Source organism: Wyeomyia smithii, chromosome 3, assembly GCF_029784165.1.
Source record: "Wyeomyia smithii strain HCP4-BCI-WySm-NY-G18 chromosome 3, ASM2978416v1, whole genome shotgun sequence".
Lineage (NCBI taxonomy): Eukaryota > Metazoa > Arthropoda > Insecta > Diptera > Culicidae > Wyeomyia > Wyeomyia smithii.
Genome location: NC_073696.1, coordinates 70,030,573 through 70,056,385, shown reverse-complemented (window position 1 = coordinate 70,056,385; position 25,813 = coordinate 70,030,573). Strand labels below are relative to the sequence as shown.

General features: G+C 35.9%; 1 protein-coding gene across 4 annotated transcripts in view; it reads right to left on the bottom strand.

The window, feature by feature from the left end:
* The window catches only part of LOC129731391 (pseudouridylate synthase RPUSD2-like), a 503,699-nt gene that overhangs the window by 281,657 nt on the left and 196,229 nt on the right, over positions 1-25,813 (bottom strand). For 2 of the 4 annotated variants that reach the window (XM_055691362.1, XM_055691363.1), the window contains exon 2: positions 23,545-25,127. The exons of 1 other annotated variant lie outside the window; for it this stretch is intronic. In XM_055691362.1, the coding sequence (XP_055547337.1) occupies positions 23,545-24,144 (600 nt within the window). In that variant the 5' untranslated portion in view covers positions 24,145-25,127. Of the gene's footprint in view, positions 1-23,544; positions 25,131-25,813 lie in introns of all 4 variants that reach the window. One more of the 4 variants, XM_055691364.1, reaches the window with a different exon arrangement.

Here is a 25,813-nt window from a genome sequence, read left to right as displayed (position 1 = left end):
GGTCCAAATCTTACAAAAAAAAAAAAAATTAATTTTTCAATTTGCCCTCCTATTCAAAACTGTTGCCGTAAGACGTAATTCTACGTCAAAATCTCAACTACTTCAATTACACAATATTGCGGCGCCAGAAGGTGGAATTGTGGTTTACAATAGTAACAAAACCGACAAGTTTAATTTAATTCATCGTTATTTTGGATTGCCATTTGCCGATGATTTTAATCTCTGGCAGAATTTCCCGCCATTTCCAGTACTTCTGAAACTACCCAAAACTGCTAAAACGATTTTGCCTTTTACTTCTTCGCCACGATCAGTACCTAGCGTCCGTATGGTACCGGTACGGTCTTCGAACGAATTATACATATAGCCCAAAAAGTGCCTTCCCGGTCAACTAGGTACAATGTTCTGTCGACCGTGTTTGGGAAAACAAGCACTAAGCGACTAATCGGAGCACACTGTTTCGAAAGCTGCAAAAACGTGATCGAAGTTTATTTGACCCAAGAAATTGATTACAGAGGCCGCTGTGTCTTCAGAGAAGTTGTTCCATTAATTATTTCCTATGCTACAGAGGTTTCAATTTTATGATTAATCCACTTAACTGTTGTAGCACATTTATTAGGAAACAACTTTTTTGAAGACATCATACTTCTACCTGTCTATTCCAAAAGACTTTTGTAGTGTTTTCTATGGATTACCCCCAAGAACTTTTTATAGTGATTTTCTCCAGTTTTTCAACGTTCTACAATAGTTTTCGCTAGAACGAATCAAATCATTTCTTTGAAGTAAGTTTATTTTTATCTCACATATTTCTTTAGTTATTGACCATTTGTATTAAAATAATGCACTTGTTTACAATAATCACTTTTTACTCAAATAAATTAATTTTGGAGCCGTTGCGTCTTCAACAAAACTGTTTTACTAATTATTCTTGATTGTATAGTAGATGAAATTTTGTAATTATTCTACCTATAAGTGAGAAACTAATTTCATATCTCTCATTTTTGCATATGAAAATCCAGTTTGCTGACTGTAGTTCTAGCATATTTTATAAGAAACAACTTCGTCTAAGACACCATCTATACTTCTATCAGCCAATTTTAATTATCTATTGTTGAGTTATTTTTATCATGCCCTTGAATCATTTTTTCAATATCACTTTTTATGGTGGTTTTTTGATTTTATGGTGATTTTATATCTGGATTAAATGATGTTTCACTTAAACTGTAATAATCAAATAGTTTTGCCTGCAAATATTTGCAGATATTGTAGATATCTGTTAGTAAATTACTACATTGTTTCAATAAAAATCGTCAATAACCAAAGAAATATAAAAGTTGAAAATAAACTAACTGAAATTGTTTGTTTCATCATAGAAAACAACATAGTAGAGCATTGAAAAACTGTAGAATACCACTATAAAATATTATAAGAAAAAATTGTTTTTAGTGGTAATCTACATTTAGCAAACTGGTGTCTTCAACAAGGTTGTTTAGTATAACTTGTGCTACAGTTTTGCCAACAAAATTCATTTTTATATACAAAAATAGGAAAAGTAAATTTTTTTTATCAATTTTAGGTGGATTAATCACAAAATCGCAACTTCTTCAAAATGGATCAACTTTGCACTACGCATCTAAAATCTATTTTTTCAGGGTCAAAATAATTTCGAACACGTTTTTGCAGCTTTGAAAACAATGTGCGGAGGTTGAAATCTGCGTTTGAACAATGCTTGAAAATTTTCTTTAGTACAACAGTGCGAGAAATCTAGGTACAATTTCTGCATTTAGGTGTGTGCATAGACGATTTTCCAATCGATTGCTGTAAGAACGAAGGAAACCGGTTGGAAAATGATTGAGTCTCAAACATTCGAAAATGAACAGTATTCGTGACGCTCGGATTTTTTTTTAATGTTGCCGTAAAACGTAATTCTACGTGAAACTACCCGGGCAAGAGAGCATAACAAAATCATAACTCACCAATAATATATTTAGCTATGAGGACTTATCGTGCTATTCGAAAGATATTAACGTTTCAAACATGCCTATGAAAATCTTATGAAATTTTTATATCATATCTCGTCATGCCTTCAACAAGATATTTGAGTTTATTTTAAAATATCTCATTCAAAATAAGTTTTTAAGTGAGAATTGAATCGGTCATTTTCGTGATTTTCAATGCAAATTATTGGTTTGTTATTGAAATACCAAGCTTTGTTATTCATATAGTTTTGAAGAATTAAAATTTTGGTATTATTTTTTGTTATTCCACCAACTATGTAAACCATATTAACATCAAAATAAGGTGTATTCCCAATATCAGGTAGTGATATTATAATGATATTTCTCCTGCTCGGGTATACCTGACAGTCCTTTTTTCATTTTTTCTCTTATACCGTATGCTCACGGCAATCAAACTAATACACGTACGCCAGATAAATTGGAGATGGAAGAAACTAGTAACATATGCAAAGTTTACTATAGTATGTGTTCTACTTGACTGGAGGCAAAAATCTTATAATACCAATATAGTTCACTCTCGAATTTCCCATATATTTCCGTGAAGACAGACAGGGAACACCCCCTCTTGTGGTGAAAAAGGTAACTAAACTCATTGCATAGTGGTACAGTAAGGCAATTTAGGCGGACATGAGCTTTTCGTTGCGATTTTGGTTTGCGGTTTAAACCCATAGTTTTTGAAAAAGTTGTTTCCTATACATAGTCCTCTATTTATGTGCAAATGAAAATTAGGGTGGTCCTAAAATCAACTAAATAAGAACAAACTAACTGGTTTTTATTTGCATAAATAATTGTAAACATTCTTTGGCAAACTTGTAGATCAACTAATTCTAAGTAACTTTGTAAAAACTTTTTTGTAGACATTAAATTTGGTTTCCAAAAACAGTCTTTTCGCTCTATTTTTTCAATTCAAATTTAAAAACAAAGTTTCCTTCGGTTACTTTTATCAAAAATACGCCAATTTTGACGAAAAAACATTGTCGATATATTGTACAGATGAAGAGTTTTCACTATTTCTATTTTAAAAATAGGCCCTTTAAAAATATTGATGTCTCCGTTTAGGACAAACATAAATAATATTTTTTGGTATCATTTGAAAGAACAAATATTGTATAAATATTGTGAAGAAATACCGGAAGTTGATCTTCAACTGTGTCGATGAATGTATACATTTATTTCTGCAAATAAAAAGTTAGTTTTTTTATTTAGTCGATTTCGGAACCACCCTAATTTTCATTTGCACATAAAAAATAGACTAAATATAAGAAACAAGTTCTTAGAAAAAAAATTCACTCTAAAACCACAAAATCGCATCGAAAAACTCATGTCCGCCTACATTGCCTTACTGTACCACTGTGCATTGTTGTTGACATTCTCACACACGAAACTGAATTTACTCAATCTTAGATTTAGTTGACTCAATTTCATACTTTCACAGAAAAAACCTCAAATCATGTGAAAAAAATTACTTGTTGCAGATTTCGTACGTATATTGCTTGTATGTAAAAAATATCTAGCAGATTTCGTGCGTATATTGTTTTTATGTAAATTTAACGCCATTCCGGGAGTTAAATATTGATAATATAATAGATGTAGCTTATCGAGGCACGAAGAAGAAATGTTCAAATAATCAGGCCACGACGTGTAAATGGTAAACTAATCCCAAGTTGCTATATACGTGGTTCCCTGTGTAACTTCACGAGCTCAGATCCATCATGGGAAGCAGCTACGAAATATGCGGCCGTCAAGCTCAAGCTCAATAATCAGGCCACGAAGTGTACAATTAAATGAATGTTTCAATTACCGCGTTGAGAGGATAAAAGGAGGAACAGCACAATGGTTGTCAACAGTCGTATATGGTTTTTGTGCAACTTTTACCTTAGATAACACTTGAATGTTCTATCAATTTAATAACTTAAGTATGGATACATATAATGTTGTAATTGGTTTAAAAGCTTTATTTTATTATATATAAAATATATTCAACTGAACGAACGCAATTAGTGATAACAACTGTTATGCAAAAACTATTATTTGATGTTTTCTTCGTTTTGAAAGTATTTTTTTGTTTTTTTTATCCCTCCGAATTTTTTGCTCTCGAGTTCTAATCTTCGTATTCATCACTTGCAGCTTTACTTTAACCTGCATATTTATGTATTTACTAGCTGACCCGGCAAACTTCGTCCTGCTTTTTTTTGTGTTTAATTTGATGATTCCGGAGTAATTCGCGATTAGGGTTGATCCCTAACAAAATGTAAACAAATGGTTTTATTACACTATTGAGTTTGTAAAGACTTACGAAATTCATGAAAAGAATCCTTTCTTTTGTATAAATCGATAAAATTATTTAAATCAAGCTTTTAGTGAAGGGCGATAAAGCAGTTTACCCAAAACAAAAGATACTTTGGAACTAGGCCCTTTACATTCTTTTGAAGCAACGGGCTCATTTGCGAAATATTTCGTAAACAGGCGACAGTAAAGGGCGGATCAACTTTTGTTTTCAAAATAAAGGCGCATTTAAAGGGGCGCAACTGGAGAAAAAATAAAAACAAAGCGAAAGAAAGATGGGCGTATCTCGTTGACAGAATGCTTTAGGGCGAAAAAGAGGTGAACGAATCTCGTTGTCAGAATGCTTTAAGGCTCATTAGAAAAAGTTTAGAAGAAAAGTGCAGATTTAAGCCATAAATGCACAAATTTAATGTAGTATTGTTAGGAAACTATAAGCCAGGTATATTTTACGTCGATTTTTGGTATTGATGTTAATGTTAGTCACTTCCTTTGAAATTACGATTTGAAAATGTACTTGCAAATTTTCAAACTGATATTCCCCAATGTTTATCTTTTGTCGTGTGCGCCCTTATCGCAAATCACTCCGGAATTTTCAACATTCCAAATTCATTGATTTTTTGATTTGCTTATATGTTTTGAAATTATTGGTTTTATCGGAATGACAACATCCTCGACTTTTGCCTTTAGTACATCACCTCTATTCCGGAAACACTCGTATTGGGTGGTATTCAGCTTTTTTTGTTGTTTTCCAGAAACTGAAAGTGGTCATCTTCGAATTCAAAATGGTGTCCAAGGTCAACGCTTGGTTTCTATACATAATTTCGATTACGAAAATATTCATATGCAATAGTATTCGGCTGTTTCCCAGAAGTTGCCATCTTACAATTCAAAATGGTGTCTGAGGTCAATTTTTAGCACCATGCATCATTCTGGTTAAAGAAACACCCATATTTGGTTGTTTTTGTATCATTTTCGTCAGTTTTCCAGTCACCAAAAATCGCCATTTTACAACTCAAAATGTTGTCTGAGGTCGATTTGTAGTTTCAGTGCATCATCACAATTTCGGAAATACCCAAATTGGGTGGAATTTGATCATATTTCGCTGTTTTTCAGAAACCGGAAGTCGCCATCTTGGATTTCAAAATGGTATTCAGAGACAATTTCTGGCCTCTGAGCGTCATTCTGGTTAAAAAAACATCCATATTAGGTGGTATTTGGTCATTTTCGTCTCTTTTCCAGTCACTGGAAGTCGCCATCTTACAATTGAAAATGTTGTCTGAGGTCGATTTGTGGCTTCAATGCATCATAACAATCGCGAAAATACCCATATTTGGTCATTTGTCGCTGTTTTTCAGAAACCAGAAGTCGCCATCTTGGATTTCAAAATGGCATTTGGAAACAATTTCTGACCTCTGAGCGTCATTCTGGTTAAAAACACCCATATTTGGTAATTTTCGGCAGTTTTCCAGTCACCGGAAGTCGCCATTTTACAACTCAAAATGTTGTCGGAGGTCGACAAACGTACAAACCGCGGAAAACCACCTATGGATTGCCTCACAGATAGGCGAACTTTATTATTATAAAATATTCCTTCCGTGCATAGAAGTAGTATACGACCGTTTATTTACAATTTGGCTCTGAACTGAATTTGTTTTACTGCTAAATGTGATGATACTTCAACCCGTCGTTCCAAACGATTTGACTTTGACTGAGAAAACTAATTTTTTTCCGCGGATGGATACATTTTTCAGACTCAAGAGTATTTTTTATGTTTTAATCATAATAAAAATTATTTTTGTGAAATAATTAACACTAAATTTCAATTTACAAAATAAAATTGACAATTATTTTTCTAAAGTAACCTGAAGTTTCAACAAAATTTTGAAAAAATGTCAAGAATGGAAACGGAAGCTAATTTTTTATTGAAGGCCGACTTGACGTTATTCCAAAACTTGTAGTAAGAAGCTTGGGACGAATAAATGTAAAACGAATTTGTTACTCAACTTCTGAATAAAAATTCGTTGTACATTTCTCTATCTTGAACTTTTCACCAATAGTTTCAGAACAATGTTGAGTTTCGGCGAAAAAAATACTCAAGGAAAACTCAACTATTTTATCGTATTATTAAATATTGGTAATAATATTTCAACTTCCTAAACTTAAATGCAAAATAACTTTAAAACAGATACATGGAGGTAAATAGTTGCTTTAAGCTCTTGATTGAAAATATCTTTCTAAATCCTTTATAATCATAGGAACTAAAACATTTATGAAAATGTTGAAATTGACTTTTTGCCCCTTCTCCTAGAAAGGTATAGCAATCACTGAAAAAACCAAAGGTATAAAAGTGCTCGAAAGGGTCGAATCTCGTATATCCATCGACTTAGTTCGACGAGCTGAGCATTTTCTGTATGTGTGTGTGTGTGTGTGTGTGCGTGTGTGTGTATGTATGTAACGGTCTCTCAATCTCACTCGATTTTCTCAGAGATGGCTGGACCGATTTTAATGGTATCGAAAAACGGGCTTGTTTTATGAACCATTTGTAGAGTAATTTTATAAGGATCGGACATATGGTTCTAAAGTTATGCAAAAAAACGTGTTTCAAAGATGGATGGATGGACCGATTTTCACGAAATAAGTCTGTTATGTATCAGAATGTAAATTTATGAATCTTCATTATCTCAGAAACTACACAACCGATTTGAACAAAACAGGTATCAAATGAACGGACTGTCTTCAAACCTGTAAATAACGAATTTTATGATGATAATATGATGAAGTAATATCAACTGCGTTGAAGATTTTCATTTTCAGTATTAATGTATGAGGAAAAACATTTAATTATAAACTATTTGAAATCAATTGACTAAAGTTGACATAAACAATCTAAATATTTTTACGCAGTATATGAGTACAACTCGATTATACCACGATCAGAAACAAAATCGCATCATATATTTGAAAGAATTTGATGTTATTTGCATATATATATGTGTTAATGTATGTTCATATGTGTGTGAATGTTATATTTTAAATGTTCGGTATAGTTGTGCTGTTGGCTACCAAAATTTTGTTGTTTAGAATGAATAACAAATCCAACAGAAATTATCAAGGTGCATTTTTTAAGTGTTGGTGTAAATCTATTTTAACAAATAATAAGTTCGAATGAGAAAGGCTGGGTCTCACCGCTAGGTGGATTAATTTAGATTTTTTTTTGAAAATTTAACCTTTATTAAAAAAATTGTCTTTCATTTCTCCACCCTGGACTTCTTTTAAAAAGTTTTGTAATAGCTTCAGGTGTTCATAAAAAAATGAAAAAAAAGTCAGTTTTTTTTTGTAAATTAAAGTTTGATGTTTATTCAAAACGTACGCGTACGCGTAATTTTTGAAATTTCTGCCAATTTTTTTTACTTTTTAGAAAAATTACTCTTGCAAAATATGTCCATCCGCGGAAAACACGCATGAAAAGTATCATTGAAACAAAAAATGGTTGATCAAATTTTTGCGTATTTTCAGATTATTTGGAAAGGAAACACTCACTCAAAGGTTTATCAGGGAATATTGCTCTTTAGGTCAGTTACGTAAGAAATATGTGATTGTTTGAGAAGCTTATAAAAGAAATCTTTCGTGAAATAACGTAGTCCCCTAATGGAAACCATGCGGTCGTGTTTCAGACAGCAGTCCTACTTTTGGAAGGATGGGGTCTCATACAAATAAAACTGAAAACATCAAATGGAACCGAATTTGGCATGTGGAGGTTTTTGCAGGCCATCAATATTTCCATAGTGATTTAACATCTCTTCCTCTCCTGGGACCTCTTACCCATACAAATGAAACACAAATTTCTGCACAACTCAAAAACTAATCAAGTAAATGAGAGCAAATTTGGCATGTAAAAGTTGTTAGGGGCTTACAATTTTTCCACGGTGGTTTGACACCTCTTCCTTTTCTGGATGGTAGGGGTTCCATACAAAAAAAAAACAAATTTCTGCATAGCTCAAGTACCAATTAGATATAAAAACCATATTTGGCATGTAAAGTTGTGAAGGTTTCTAACATCGTTTTACAACCCTTCATACTTCAGCAGGAGGAGGGGGGGGGTCTCTTAAGGATATTCAATTTCCTTTTCGCACTCCGAAAATAAATTATACGGAGTTAATTTTGCTCATAAGGACAAAATAACTATCTACAACTTTGCCGAAGACATCACATAGATTTATCAAAACATTATGGCTCTGAAGATACTTTCAACCATCAATTCCTTTTTTTATTAGTCGTGATCGAAAAAAAAAAAAGAGCATAAAATGATATCTTTAGCTCACAGGCACAGTTGTGTAAAGTTTCAGTCAAATTTAAAATGGTAATTAGAGGTAATTAAGAAATTTATAGAAATCAGTTCATTTTCCATGAAGTTGCGTCCCTCCGTTAACTTTATCATGCGGTCGTGTCTCAGACACCACCCTTCAACTCCCTCGATAATTATGTTGTGAGATATCGCACCTACTGGGACTAACAAAACTCACATTAGAACACAGAAACACTTTTTAACTAATGAGCGAGTCTTCTGGCTTTCCGTTCATCTTTGCTCTTAATAAATAAACATAAGTAGGAATATATACGAAACAGTATCACCCTCGATCGGAACAACCGATTTAAATGTATCTTTTCTTGCTTCTTGTGCTCGGTTCCATAATTTTTTTTTCGGAATTGGAAGTTTGATGATCTTTGCAGAGAAATAGATAATTGAAATAGATCTTACTCTAATTTTTGGAATTAGGAAAGCTAAGAGGCTATTTTTTTTGCATGATACTTCTTTTCATCTCAATGTATTATACTACGAAGAATTAGTGTCGTAGGTTGTTCTTAACCCCTGAGATTCTATTTTAATCATTACCGAAAATACTCTCATTTGAGTAAGACTATTAATTTTTTTTTGTTTTTTGACATAGAACTACGTCTCTCAGGAAGTTCGGTAATTTTATTATTCGAGCTATTGTACTATTGAAAATTGTCAAAATGCAAAATTCGACCTCTGATTGGTCGTTATGTGATTGCTTCCCCAAGTACGGTCGACAAAATTATAGACCTAGTAATTTGGAATGCACTATTTGGTCTAAATAAGGCCTGTTTCAGCCGAAATTGCTTATACCAGTTCTAGATAGCGACTACAATAGTCCATACTTAGCAGCAGTGCAGCGGATAGCGGCTGCAGCTGTGGCAACGGATAGCAGTTGCAGCGAGTATCATTATCGATAGAGGCAGGGTCAGCCGATGCAGCGGCAATCCCTTTAATAAAATGCTGCCTTTGTGCGGTAGCGGGCAGCACCAGTAGTAGGTACTTTAGCCAGCTCTTCTTTTAATGAAAAGTTGCCGTGTTTTGACAATACACAAAAGTGTTGGGATGCTGGCATTCAAATGGGCCGTCAAATTTTCGGTGTAAAACAGCTTTCAACTGTGTTATCAAAAATACCTTAAATTTCCTTTGTCGGGGTAGCACACAGTTGCGATCAACATTATATCTGATATGAAATTGAAAAACCAATTTTTCTTATAAGGACAACAAAACAAAAATATTGAAGATTTATTTTCTTCTCGTTTTGCGCTAAAATTGAAAGTAAAGTGTTATTTTAATCTGCATGCACTCTGATTCTTGAACACGTTGTATAGTGTTTGTTCCATTCCTGTTCAGTTATGTATGTGCAAACTGAAATTCAGTAGTACTTCAACTTCTCTTTTGCACAAATTTTAAACATTCAATACAAGTAATGTAACAAACAACCTTATGTAGTTCTACGTCAACCTTGCGGTCGTGGCTTTGCATTCAACCCTTGTGATTCAAACATAATAAATTATAAATTATTTGATAGTTTGGTTTCACCTGTGTCTTCTTCGGTAGACGGGTATAACAAACAAAATTGCTTGGCATAAAAAAAACTTAAACCGCTAATCTTAAGCTGCACAGGATTTCGTGTAGAAAAGCATGTATTTCTTTTCCGATGAGAAAACAAACAATCTGAGTTGAATTTGGCTCATTTCTCTCAAGCTTATTTTCCTGTTCAGTTTCATTACGCAACAATGAAGCGCGCGATGAGTTGTAAAAATAAATAATCAGCAAGAGACCAGTTTTGCTTTAACAAATGAATTACCTCATTTATTGCTCGTCAATTAGTCCAATTGAATAGCAAAACATTGATGATACATAAAATATCTATCGAAGAGTTTTATTGCACGCGGAAACACTTAACATATTTTGATTAGCAACTGAATGAGCGATTGCTACTTAACACAATGTGGGAATTATAAAAAAGAAAGATGCCTCCATTTTGCAAACGCTGTAATTTATAGCAGTAGTAAGGTAAAACATAACTGAAGTGTCAGTTTAAATTTATCACCTGTTAACGCTCTACAATAAACCCTATTCAATGGCAACTTTGAAACCACGTGGGAAGATTTTTTGACAGGCACCAGGGACAGGATACAAAAAAATAGAAAACAAAAACTATACGAATAGTTTCTAGTAAAGAAAAGTTTGTCTCTTTATATTGCACAAAGAACAGAATTAAACTTATCAGAGTTTTTTTTATGCAAATAAGAAACAGTGTGAGATAACTATTGCCTTTTTCCTACGATTCGAGACGTGAATCCTCTGAAAGAGTATTCATACACAATACACTGACACATAAAACATTACAATCATCTTTACTCAGCACTAAAGTCAACTTTTTCCTTCTAATCAACTTGCTCCTAGGGGTTAGAATGTTCACTATTCTGCTCCACGTGCCGCAATTCGCTGAATCGGCAGCTGCTCGGAATCGCCTAAACCTAACTCGAAGTCAAACAACGTACACGTTTTATTGTCATTGCTCGTGTGCGTGTATGTGTGTGTGTGTGGCCCACTCGGATATGATCATCTCCAAGCGCGGTCGATAAAGTTCCCTGCCGAAAAAGGTTTCCCAACATCGCACACGAGACTCGAGAGTGGACTTAGTAGCTCAATAATTATAACCAGGGCACGCATGTCGCCTTAGGTCTTCTATTCTTAAGTTAATGGTTTCGAGCGCTTCTTATAAGCTTCCTACCTCCCCACCACCTCCGGCCTGACCGACATTTTTCTAATGTCAAACGATACCGAATGTGGATGGATCTAGATTTATTTGAGCATTGTTTATAGGTTTTTCCGCACGTAACTACTTGTGTGCGTGAACGTTCACTTTTTTCGACCACGTGAGAACGTGAGGCCGGGCCTTGTCTCAGTGGTTCATCAAAGTACAATTAGCATGGGGCTCTAGCGGAGAAAAGTATACTACTTCTCAGATAGAATTTCGGTCCCGCCGACCTTCATTGGGAGGCATTTTACCTACGACGACTCGTGAAGTAATTTCAATTTATTGCGCCCTGCTCTCAACACGCGCGATTTACGACAGATTACCCTTGTGTTCCATTCGCGCCGGCCGAGGAATGCCGCTTCCTAGATAATCTCGGCTGGGCAGACGAGGCCAAAGGACTCTGTGTGCAGAAGTTTGGTTTTATTATTTCGAGAATAAATTACGCTATTAATCACTTGCTGATGTATGTCGTGTCGTACCGCGTGAACTGAACCGGGAAGATGCTACAACAGTATGACTGCCGGGTTTGCGGCCAGCCACTCTGTGTACAGAGTGCGGCCGTCGATCAGCTTGGGCTATAAATAGTTCATTCGTTATTCTGGGTCTGATCTGGTTGATCGTTTGATCGCCAATCGGTTGTGTTTTAGCCTTTTGAGTCAACTTCTGCTGCCGTTTTGGAAATTTACAGTAATTTTACATTTGAAGTGAATGATATTTGCTTACAACATTCATCCTAACGCGATAGCTTGAATCTACTCACAAATCAACCGTAGAATAAAACGATTGCGCTATAAATCGACATGCCCTGGCTGCTTTTTTCATACTGGCAGCGAAGCTTGACGGCAGTGCCAAACTGGTTGACATTTTCCGCTTATTCTAGCAAGTCGTTTTTCTTGGATAACATGATTGAGTTGGGATTCATTCAGATCGGAATCGAATCGGATTCAAGCGCGCGTTTGTTGTATGGGTAGCGATAGCGACATGTCAAGCATCAGGCCCGGGTTGGCTGCTGGCTCCCAGCGATGCATAACAACTTCACTGTCAAATACTAGAGATCCCTCTCGTAGAAGGAAGAACAACACTCCAATTCCGGCTAGTCGAGTGAATTTTAAAAGAGGGGAGAACTTTTAATCTCCTAAGTAAACATCATTGCTCACACCGTGCCCATGTCGACCGTCCGTCGGTCCGTTCGCTGATCGATGGGACGTTAAATAAACGAATCCTTTTCTCCGGCGCCATCGCTCACAATTTGGACGTGAATCAGCGAAATCTCGTTTGGCTCCGGCGGGTTTAACCTACTCAGCAGACCGGGAAACAGAAGCACGAAACGAATCCAGCTGGTGAATAGAATCAATTACAGATGAAACGTTTTTATCACCATTTCGTCCCCGGTTGAATCGATAGTCAATTAGCGATACATTATATCGCACCAACGCCAGAAGTCAGTGGCCGTGCTGCAAAGCAATCAAACTATATCCCGCAAAAAAATTCGGGTCCATCAAGGAAAGAATGAAAAAGCAACTATCAGGCAGTCTCCGACACTTGATTTGCTTACGGCTTCAAAATATGATGAAAGATGCTAGAGGTCAATGTTGCCGTATGTGGCCAAGATGAGGCCGATACGTTTTGCTCATTTTATTCTCATTTTATTGGTCCAATGAAATCGTTTACTGCATATACACGCATATCGAATTGGGTAGAGTGCAGTGTAGGTTCTTGACCAAACCGTGCAACACAACAGAAACGTGATCATCCGATACGATTTTTTCCAATTAGTGTCTGCCTTCTCAAATTGGAGTGACATTCAAATTAGTCAAATATTATTGTGCTTATTACGTTTGGTCTCAAAATTCTATTTTGGGCGCATGTTTAATTAAATTTTTGACAAGTGTCAGAGTGTTCACACATGAATGACCTCGTAATATTATGTCGTTCAACGCGTATTAGAGTGACACAGCATTAGATGAAAAAATCTCATGAAACACAAAAAAAAAATGGTAAATTATAAATGTTAACAACTAAATAAAAATCATTAAAAAGCATAAATAAAAATCCTGATAAAACATAAAAGCAAGAGAACAATACTGCATATAAAAAAAAACAAAGATCAAAAACAAAGAGATATTATCATAGTGAAAACAAACAAACAAATTCTGGACATCGAACACTGTTACATCACATGATAAAAATAATAAGCAAATAACGTGAGAAACAAAGACAGTTAAAAAAATCACAGAAAGTTAAAGAGAAATCATACAAAAACAATGATAATTGGAACCAAAAACATTGAGAATAAACTCAATAACAGCAAACAGAAAATAAACAAAATATTAAAATGAATAAAAATTATATCGGGAAGAATAAATAAATACGCAAAATAAATAAAAGTTAGATTAATTGAGAAAACCACAGTACTCGAAAAGAGAGTACAGCTAACAGAAGCAGAAAATGATAGAAACTTTGACTTTCATAACACTGGTAAACACAGGATTTACTCTAGAGCTCAAGCTGTAACAAATGAAAAATTATAGTTTTTTAATCAGTTCCGTGAATTTTGGTGCCCCTGTGAAGATGACTTTTTCAGAGACATAAACGAGTTTTCCCGTAAGCCAACGCATCTCTAACCCGACTAGGGGCACCGAAATTCACAGGAATGGTTGAAAAGCTGTTATCTTTTTTGGGGAACTATTTTGAGCTTAAGAGTCACATTTTTTCGCTTTTGACCTGCGTTATGAGTAATTCTTGCTAAAACCAGTTCACTAGTGCAGGGAGCTTCGTAGCCGCAAAGTTATAGAATCCGCTTCGGTAAGCGGGTGGTCGAGGGTATGAATCTTAGTAGAATCAGGCCATTCGGTTGTGAAAGGACTTTTAGCATGGGTATCTCAGGCTTTCCACCACATACCCTTCCTTCGATCTGAATTCTACAGTTGACTCTCCTTTTAACAAAAATGAGTCCTTATTATAATACAACTGGCGTGAGTAACGTATGAAAGTTCTCTTCAGGGAATTGCAATTAGGCAATTGTTGGAAAGGACAGAAGCTCGGTATAGTAGAGCATTAGGCTTGAAACGGAAAGGTAAACTTACACACAAGCATGGATATGTATGATAAGCGTATCACTCACTTTAATAGTGATACTGCTAATAATATGAAGTGCGGAGTACAGAAAACACCTGGGCAATATCGCAATAGATCTAATCACTGGTCGCAGTGATGAGTCCACACAGCAAAAAAAGTCTACTGGTGCAACTAGGTCTTTCAAAGAAGATGTGTAATATATTGAAGGTAGTGAAAAAACGAGAAAACCACATTGTTCAGTTCAAATTGATAAACCCCTTGGTCACCATGGTGTCAAACGGTTTCAAAAAAATATATTTTGAAAAAGTCTTGATCTTCATATTGATCTATATCTATTACTTTCGTTATTGAACTATCAGTTTTCCTGCGGCAAATATATATTTAAAAGCGATGGTTGCACACTCGCTCAAAAAACACTTTTTTCTGATAAAATCCACGATGGCGACCTTTTTGCCTTTCTCCTAGAAAGGTATAGCAATCACTGGAAAAACCAAAGGTATTAAAGTGGTCCCAATGGCCGAATGTCATATACCACTCGACCCCTTTCGACGAACTGAGCATTTTCTGTATGTATGTATGTATGTGTGTATGTGTGTGTGTATGTGCAACTTTTTTTTCTCACTCACTTTTCTCTGAGATGGCTGAATCGATTTTCAAAAAATTAATTGCAAATGAAAGGTCTAGTTGCGCCATAGGTTGCTATTGAATTTCATTGTAATCGGATTTTTAGTTTAGAGGTTATGTATCAAAATGTAAAAATCACGAAACATCAATATCTCAGAAACCACACAACCGAATTCAATAAAACTGGTTTCAAATGATTGGGCTGTCTCCAGAACTCTTAACTTGCAAATTTCGTTATGATTGAACATATGGTTCAAAAGTTATGTAAAGAAAAGTTATCCTGAGGTTGTTTAAACTCACTCATTTTTCTCAGAGATGGCTGAACCGAATTTCACAAAATTGGTATCAAATGAAAGGTCTAGTTGCCCCAGAGGTTGCTATTGAAATTCATTGCAATCGGATTGTAACTTTGACCGTTGTTCATAAAAATGTGAAATCACATAATGAAAGCAAACATATTGACATTCTTCTAACGATCACTGGCTAATTAAAAGGTAGAAAAGTGATCCAAATGGCTGAATGTCATATACTACTCGACTCAGTTCGGCGAATCGAGCGTTTTCTGCATGTATGCATGTATAGGTGTATATGTTTGTGTGTGGGTGTGTACGTGTGTATGTGCACCTTTTTTTTCGCACTAACTTTTCTCAGAGATGGTCTGACCGATTCTTTCTATCTTGGTGTCAAATGAAGGATCTATTTGCCGCTTAGGTTGCTATTGAATTTCATTGTAATCAAACTTTTAGTTTTGGCGCTGCGTCAGAATGTGAAAATCGCTCTTATATCTCAGAAGCTATGAACATGGTTGAATTCAAATTAATGGGCTTTTAAACCCTTAAACAATGAATTTCATAATGTTTAAACGTGTGGTTTGAAAGTTATAGTAAGAAACGTAACCCGCAGACTGTTTGAAACTATAGCTACGATCAAAATATGTGGCCTCAACATCATTAAAATTTGATATTGTACTATTTCAATGTTTGCGGCCTTGCTCAGAAATGGAGTTGAAATAAAAAGTCATTTCTATCATTTCACTTTTTGATTTTGATTATTATTTTGCCTGTTATGTTTAAAAATGTGAAATCCAGCTATGAAAAGAAACATATTCCGAAGACTACTTGGACTCACTCACTTTCTCAGAGATGGTTGAACCGATTTCCACAAAATTAATGTCAAATGAAAGGTTTAGTTGCCTCATAACACCCTATTGAATTTAATTTCATTATCTTAGAAACTACACAACCGATTTGAACAATATTGATATCAGATGGACGGGCTAGTAAAGGGTTAACTGATGAATTATGATTGAACACGTGGTTTCAAAGTTTGGCTGTTATATACGTTCCCTTTTCATTTGATTGTAACCAAGCTTAAGCAACCGTTATGTATTAAATTGTTAAAACAACGAAAGTCTATTATCTCAAGTATTACACGACTTATTTGAGCATAACTAGTGTCATACAAACGAGTCATCTCTCAAACTTACAAATAACAAACTTCATAACAATTTGATATGCTGTTCAAAAGTTTTGGAAAGTAAAGAAATTCAAAGACTATTCAACACTATAGCTGCTTTGATCAATATATATGGCCTCAACATGATTTAAATGTGGTATCGTACTATTTGAACGTTCCCGGTATCGCTCGTATGAAATTGTTCGAAATTAAGAGTCGTTTCTTTTATTTCGCTATGTCTTATGCACTAACATTACGTCAAATATCATATTTTATACTTCAATTACAACGTCAATATTTTAGATCCCAAAGAGTAAATATACCTTTATTGGATTTAAGCATAAAGCGTAAATCTATTTTTACAAATAATAAGTTTGAATGAGAAAGGCTGAGTCTGACCGCTAGGTGGATTAATTTAAGTTTTCTACAGTAAATGAAGGTTCTATCATTCTTTTTTAAAATGACGTGCTGTCTGTAGAAAGTTCAATGACAAGTTTTAGAGATACAAATCAATTAAGAGATCAAGAATTGCTCGAATCACAACTTATTTGGAAACTCTTTGCTCTCTTAGTGCCTGTAGGGTCGTTTGATACGAACTAATCTAAGTGGTTTTCTTATTTTTTCATTACTTTCAATCATTTAGACACATAAACAGCTTTTTTTAAAAGACCTCATGTCACCAGCGGGCTGGTTTCAGCGAGAATTGCTTAGTATTTAGTAGCCAACAGCAATTGAGCACTCGGGAAAGAAAAAGGGCACAAAAAAGCACAATACCATTCCAAAAATTAAGAAGATCGTAATAAAAAGATAGTACACAGAGTATCAAGTCAAGAGACTATACATGAAATTTGGAAACTGAAACAAATAGGAAGCAACTAAACTAAACAAATCAAATACAAAAATGTTTAAAAATACGACAGCGGAAGAACAGAGGCAATCAAAATATCCTCACAAACAGAAAAGAGAAGCAATGAATATCAGAAAGTGAACCTGCGCAGTTGCAATTGCAACATTGAATGTAAAATTACCCAGATTTTGGATACGGCTGAACTAGCGTGTACCATACATGACAACGACTCACTACTGAAATATCATTCACGTATATTTCTTTCTTTTTTCGTTCGTTTTTCCGCTTATGAACGATAAAATCGCATAGGATAGGTGTGATAATGTTTTCCCTTATAATTGTGAATAAATGTTTGGGGTTAGATAGGCCGCGATCTTTCTCTAGCTGGTGAAAAATGGTGCTTATTTTGATCGGCAGCGGAAAGAGCAATTGTTTATTTTGATCGGCAGCGGAGGTAACCATCGCGGGATTATTTAGCTTCGCCAAACATGTGCCGTTTTGTTTTGTTTTTAAACTTTTGTGTGTGCGATTTAAATCGTTTTATTTTGCTGTTTGAGTCCCGTTTGTGTGCATCGAAGGTTGTTCCGATGATAAATGTAAGTTCATACATGGTTTGCCCCTGAGGTATTGAGTGCGAACGTTTTTTTGTTCACCAAAGAAAACAAGAAATTTTTTTACAATAATTTTTCAAATGTTAAACATCATTAGAGTATAATTATTTTGAAAAATGACAAAATTAATAATTTTCTTTCTAAAACCTAAACTTCAAGAAAAAAATGTGTTTCCTTTCTTTATCCTGAAGTTTTTACCAAAAATTTCGGTTACTTTGTTGTTCATTTTGTTGTCATGTTGTGTTTTGTTGTTGTAAATCAAAATTTAGTATTCACTCAGAAATTTTTGCACTGAAAAAAAAATTTGTTTTTGACTGTATATTTTTTACAAGGTTATATTTGCTCTAGGACAGTTTTTCAAAAAATGAAAAATGAATTGTAAAAATTGTAAAAAAAAGTTTTTCAGTGCGAGAGAATTAAGGAAAGACTATTGAGGATAATTCCACTACCATACATTATTCTTTCCAAGGGGGATGGTGTAGCATGAGAAATACCTATAGCAAATACACAGGTCGCATTAGAAAAACCCACAGTACAATTATATAGAGACAACAAATTAGAGTAAAACAAAAGAAGCATAATTTCTGTGTCTATATTTTTGCTTTCTCTACTTTTACCTCTCACAGCGAAACACGTACTGGCAGCTGCGCTTAATGTTTACTCACGGAAAACCGTAATGTTTACAAATTGTATTTGTTGACGTCGTCCCAGTGCACAGTAGTTCAATAAAGAGAAAGTGGATCTTAATTCCATAGCGCCTTTCACCTTTATCCTAGCTTAAAACAGGGTGGCCAGCAGATTTCCAATTTCAAATTGCCGGTTAGAAACTGATGTTTTTCCCGGTTTAAAAAGCATAAATATATAAGTTCACCTACGTTTATTTATTGACAAAATAAATTTACGAAAGAAAAGGGCACACTTGGGTTTTTCGAAACGTGTAACGTGCAGAAAATTTCATTCTCTCAAAATAATCATTATTTCACTCAGCTAAACTCAATATATAATTTAGAATCAATGTGTGCTTCATGTTTCAGAATATTTTCACATCAATTTTAATTTATTTTGAACCGTTCTTTGGAACAATTTTCTGTCATTTGAGACCTACATAAATTAACTACTGGTTTAATTAAACTGTTTTTTTTTATTCTCGCTTATTTTCCGTCGGTCAAGTTCCGCCACTGTTGTGGCCAATCACCGACGCCCAGGGAGGCGACTCCACACCCAGGACCCTAACTCACGACCCGTTTATTAACGAACCGGCGCCAACGGCTTTACTTCCTCATGCGATGGAAGGCGTGATCCCAGAGATTTTTCGCCTCAGAAAATCTCCCGGTGTCGGCTAGGATTGAATCTAGACCAGTTGGGTTGGTTGTAAGTGGATCACGCCACCTCACAATCATCGACACCTATGTCAGCGGTGGGATTCGAACCCAGGCGTCGAGCGTGGTTGGCGGAGACGTTACCAACCACACTAGGCCCCCGCTTAATTAAACTGTTGACCTAAAGCGATATTTGTAACTTTCTGCACTCTCTGGTTGAAATTTTCGGCGTTTGGAAGAGTTTCTGCTTTTTTAAATCCTTTAATATAAATATTTTCACAAATTTGGAATTTAATTCAAAATTGTTTTGGCTGCTGCTGAGCTTCGGAAACGACAAATCTTTGGAATCTTTTTTTATCATTTCAAGCCTTGAGCAATTTCGAAAATCGTTTTTAAGCTTTATTGCGGATTTTGGACTTATTCAAAGCGCTTATTTTAAAATAAAATTTCATTTTCTACTAATTCTAAATTGAATTTTAAATATGATAGTGGATTTTTTGAATTCAATTTGGAATCTTTTCTAGGGTTTTTTTCTGATTTCTCGTCAGATTAAAATTCAGCAATTTTTTAGCTAAATTCCCCATTTCTGACATCATTTTCTCATTTAAAACTTAATTTTAAATTAAATTGATTTCAAAATATTTTTTTTCTTGTTTCCTGATAACTCTTTCATAGTAATTTTTAGTAAATGAGAGGGAACATTCTAGTTATTTTTCAGAGATTTTAAAATAATTTAAACACATTGTTTTGACCCCGAATCAAGATAGTTTTTCGCCACGCCTGAATTTGCAATGGAAGTCTTTTCTGGCAATGTAAAATTTGTCTAAGAATCAATTTTTGCATTTTTTAACCAAATTTTTACCCATTTTCTGTTGACCTAGATTCAATTTTGAAATTGATTTTGTATTGATGTTGTTAGTTTCTTTCAGGCTTCAATACAACTTTATTGCTAATTAGAAACAATTTTTGCCTTTTTGAGCCTAATAAGAAACTTGTTTTGTGTTTTCTGGATCCGCGGTCTAAATTTCAGAACTTTCAACAACAATTCAGAATAGGAATAAAAAAGTGCAAAGAAGCATTAACATCGTAATCGAAAATGGGGTACACAGCATACGAGAAAAAAACCATTAAAGAAATTCAACATTCATCAAAATTAAAAAAAGGCAGATAGCGACGATAAACAGAAAAACGACATAAACCAAAAGCAGTTTATTGAAAAGTAGAAGAAAGAGAAAACCAAATGTCAAAAATCACAGTAAATAAAGAAAACTCACTCCGAAGATATAAAACATAACATGCAAACACATATAAACATACATTTACACATGCAAATAACATGAAGTAAACATATTTCAAATAAATGACGTTAATTTTTTTTCGATCGTGGTATAATCGAAACGTCACTGTACTCATATTAAGATTGGACTCGATTATATATCATTTGATTAAATATCATTTTAGATTCGATTATTTATAGTAGGATTTTGCTTCTTTTTCTAATATGACATTCTTTTCACAACTTTTGAACCACGTGTTCAATCATTATAATTCATTAGTTAACCCATAACTTGTCCGTTCATCAATATTGTTCAAATCTGTTGTGTAGTTTCTGAGATAATGAAGTTTCGTGATTTTGTAAAAATCGGTCCAGCCATCTCTGAGAAAATCGAGTGAGATTGGAAGAGCGTTACACACACACATACACACACACGCGTACAGAAAATGCTCAGCTCGTCAAACTGAGTCCAGTGATATATGACATTCGGCCCTATTGAGCACTTTTATGCCTTTGATTTTTGCAGTGATTGCTATACCTTCCTAAGAGAAAAGCAAAAACGATCACAGATGTCTAGAATGTACATTTAAAGTTTCAAATGAGGCCATTCAGGTGCGCTTGCGGTGTTATACAAAATCGCAACTATTTTTTTTTTTACAATGTACATTCATATTTGGCCTCCAGATTTGTACACATAGGCGCATTTAATTGATCTGATATGGTAATTTTCTACCAAATAATATGCCTTACGACGGAAAACAGGCAAAAAACGAAGAGAAAGGAAGAGAAACGTGAATCGAAGGCAGAAAAAAATAAAACAAATAAAGCCAAAGAAAAAATACGATATTAAGATATTCTGGAAATACCAACAGCACTTGAATACTCGAAAAGAAAAAAAGTAGGATAGGAAGCATAAAAACATAAAACCGTAACAGAACATTGATTTGTTAAACAACAGAAAATCAGATTAAAACACCCAAAAATCAATATTATAAAAGGGTAAATGAGAAGTTGAGGAAAACAAAAATATGTAGGATATAGACACATAGAATAAGATACAGGACAAAAAATTATAATCTATGAACAGCAATAAAATTAGAAAAAATAAGCATATACTGAACAGTGAAAAAAGAAACAACAACAACCGAAACAATCATAATGAGCAAATGGTGTAGAAAACATCAAACACTCAGGAAATAAAAGAATCAAAACAGAAAACAGAACAAAACAGAAAAATATTGAAAAATATATTGAAACAAATGAACAGGAAAAAAACGAAAGTAAGATGACAAATTTAAAAGGAAAAAATGGACCAAAAACCTAAAGAGGGAGATTTTGCTAATAAAACCATCAAGGAGACAAGGACTGTAAAACAACCGGTCGGTCACTACCTGCAAAGACACCGCAAGTTGTGAGGAAGCGTATTTGGCGAATAAGGGCGAAGTTTATTTGTAAAATTTTCCACCGATCTGAACAGATGTTCACAACTGATTTTTGATGTTAGGCCTACAAGAATCGTCAAATTTACACTGTTTCCGAGTCTTCTCTGAAAAGAAGACTCTTTCATGACACGCTAGTCACGATTTCATTGTTTTCTGATAAGAAACTATTTGTACGGGAGCAACAACGCCATGTACAAAATGATTGATTGTGGGCGGAAGCAGGAGATAATATTTTGGAGTCCCAGTGTTCCTCGATTCCAGAGAGGGGGAGGGGTCGCAGTTTGCAAGGTAAGCTTCCACTGTGATTCAAGGCTGGTGTTGGGAAAATTTAATGAATTTTTTGACTATAAATAAATGGTTGTCAAGCTCCACAGCGTTTGAATTGGTGGAGCTTACTAAGGGAAGGGTTATTCCAAAACGTTCCCAGCAAACCACAAGTCGTATAAGGATATTAATTCTTAGTTGCTCAAATGCGCATATCAAGGTGAAATGACATAAGATGCAATATTCAATTTATTTATAACGCAAACAATTTAAATCCTATAAAACGCAATATTAGGTTATATATAAAGCGATTTAACGTATCGTATAAAATTGTACGATGCATCATTCGTCTAAGACGTATAGAATGCAATTAAAAGTTTCAAATGAGGCCATTCGCAACTAATTTTTTTTATAATGTACATATGAGGCATCCAGATTTGTACACATAAGCGCATTTCATTCATCTGATATGGTCATTTTTTACCAAATAAGGGTTTAATTAGCAGAGGGGAACGCATGTTATAGGAACCAATTTGTTTGCTGGGTTTGCTTTACATGTTTAATTTGAAAAGTATTTTCGATAAAAAAACACTCAGAAATTCAATGTGTGATATTTACATATCATTGTGGAATTTTGAAATTGGTGAAAAACGTGACATCACCAAGATTGCAGCGAATACAGTTAATTTCCGTTAATTTATTAATGAGAAATCAACCAACTTGAAAATATCAAAGTTAGATCACCACAATAAACTGGAGGATTACTGTCGAATGCTTTACGATCGTCAATTGTGAATCCTTATGTGATACAGCTCTATGTAATCTTGTTTCCCGCGCCGATGATTTGGTGGGAGCTTTCATTTCAGTGGCTAATAAATTTGGCATTTCCAAAGGTTTCCCATCGACGGCTTCGGAGCTTCAGCATTACTATTTCACGACCGCGTTCACCCCATTTGGTATAGTGCGGTACGGATGGTTTCGTTCAATCTGAGATAATGCAACCATAAAATCACACAGGCCAAATGGTAGGATGTGACATAACCGCAAACGGCCATCCGTAACCAATATCGACCCGAGTTATACAGTTACTATCGGAGGGAAAAAATCAGCAGATAATACCACAAACATCCGCGCCTTCGGTTGAAAGCTGCTACGGGTAAAACACAAAAAGAGAGCGAAAAAAAGAGGCTGCCAGCCCCAAACAACAACCATGTCACCTACCTTTCTCATCGGCATGATGAGCGTTCCGGTTGAAACGCTGGCCGGCGTCTTTTGCTGTGGCGGTTGCTGCTGTTGTGGCTGCGGCTGTTGTTGCTGTTGTCGCATGGGCACAATGGCACCGAGCGCCCCGTTCAAACCCAGAGCCGTCAGCTGTGACTGGGTCGGACCGGGGGTGCCCGCTATTGAAGGCGTATGCTGCTGTAGAGGTTGCTGGGCGGTTGCTATCGGTTGCTGACCGAGGTTCAAATGCGGATGTGTCATGAAACTCCGCAAGGTCAGTGGCGTAAACATGGCCGCGGCGGCTGCCGGATGCAACGGTTGATGCTGCATGGCCGCAGCTGCAGCAGCGGCGGCTGGGTTGTGTAGTGCCGCCGCTGGGTGATGATGCTGCAGCTGATGGTGCTGATAGGATGCCGCTTGCTGACTGGCCTGCTGCTGACCGGCCGTCTGTACCTGCGGCTGGGGTTGAACTGCCGCCGCGGCAATCTGTGGCTGATGATAACCGGCGGTGGCCGGATTGAACGGAACCGCCAGCATCTTCTGGAGGCCCATCCCCGGAACACCCCACGGTATATACCAGGAACCCGGATGGTGTTGCATGATGAAACTTTTACGACGTTTAAATCACTCTTAAATTCACTTTACACTTAATCAACAGGATTGAATTCGACTCACTATCAATTTTTAATTTTCAATTCAATCGTTTATCACGTACGCACAACGCTCTCGAATTGCTCGGCGAACTGATTAAGAATAACACCTTCTATCTTCTCGAACAACAATAATCGACGACCTGCGCCAAAAAATATCGAACCTCCCACCGGTACAAGAACGGAAATCGAACTAAAAGCTAGACAAATTAATATCAACAAACATCAACAACTCTGCTTTACGTGCTCGGTCAGCAACAACAACTGTGTTCGGCTCCCTAGGAGCGCGAATCGAACGGAAGATGCCGCGGAATAGTCTTAACGGCTTGACGTGTGGCACGATCCGAACGCGCACGAGTGGCAAGACACGACGATGGTCGGTGAACAACTAGCACACGGCGACAACAAGTGCTTCTGGTGATGCTGCGGAGATGCCACTTGAGCTTCTTCACGGCTCAAAAGGTTCGCTTTGCGGCGCAGCTAAAACCCGGCGACGGCGGCGGCACTTTTTTCCTCACTCTCATTGACGACGGTTTCGGAGAAAGAAAGCACGCAATCGACGGAAATGTTGCTCTCGTGGACGTTGCATCCACTGCTGCTTCTGTTGCTGTTACCGGATGATAATGGTGATGTTCTGGAGTAGTGACTGTGTTGCATAATTCCAAACCCTTGTTAAACGATCTTGTTGATTATTTGTTATTTGTTCTTTATTTTTTCTCTGTGTTGCTTTTCGTCGGTCGATCTGTGACCGCACGTGAGAGCAGCAACAAACACGGTTGCGATTCACTGGAAGCTGAGGAGTTAATTAAATTAAAAGCACACTAAACGATGGCGCGGGGCACCCTTGGACAACGTCACTTCTCCCTCGGTTGATCTTCGTTTCGTATTGTTTCCGTGGATGTCCGAAAAACCCCGCCGGTGTTGGTTGCTAATCTGCTGTCGTCGGTTGATGATATCAGAAGAGCGTAAGAGAAAAAAATGAGAGAGAAGAAAGAGTGTGGTAACATAATTAGTACAGTGAATTATTAGTAAAACTAAAGTGGCCCTCGCGTTCGCTGCTCTCTCGGTGGCACTTTGGTCTGGTTGAGCCGGTTGTGTGAGTGTCTGTCTGCGTGTTCTTTTTTCTTCGTGTCGCGCACATTATTGGTTGCTTCTTTCTCTTCGGTGTGACTCAAAAACGCATTAAATGGTGAGGTGGTAGGGCGGTGGCAGAGGCAGCAGCGGCTGTAGTGGATTTAACATTTTGCTACCACAAAGCAGTCTCGGGTGGGAATTTTGGTAGCCTTTGATGAACGGCTCGTTTACTTGAAAGTGCGCAGTTGTGTCATCGTACGACACTCGATACGTTGGGTGGGGGATAATTTGTGAAAGCATTCTTGAACCCAGAAGTTGTTTGCCGATAAAATTAGAAACTTAGAACGTATTAAGTGAAATTTATACCAGAATTTTGATTGAAAAGAAAAAAGAGAAAGCCGCATGAGAGTAGATTTGTAAATATCTACCTTCTGTTCAAAATGCGTATTTATTTTGCAGCGGCATCCCGCATTTGATTGATTTACAATGACATTTAATGATATAAGTTAGGTTTGCAGCGTTGAAAGAAAACGGAAAGAGTTTTC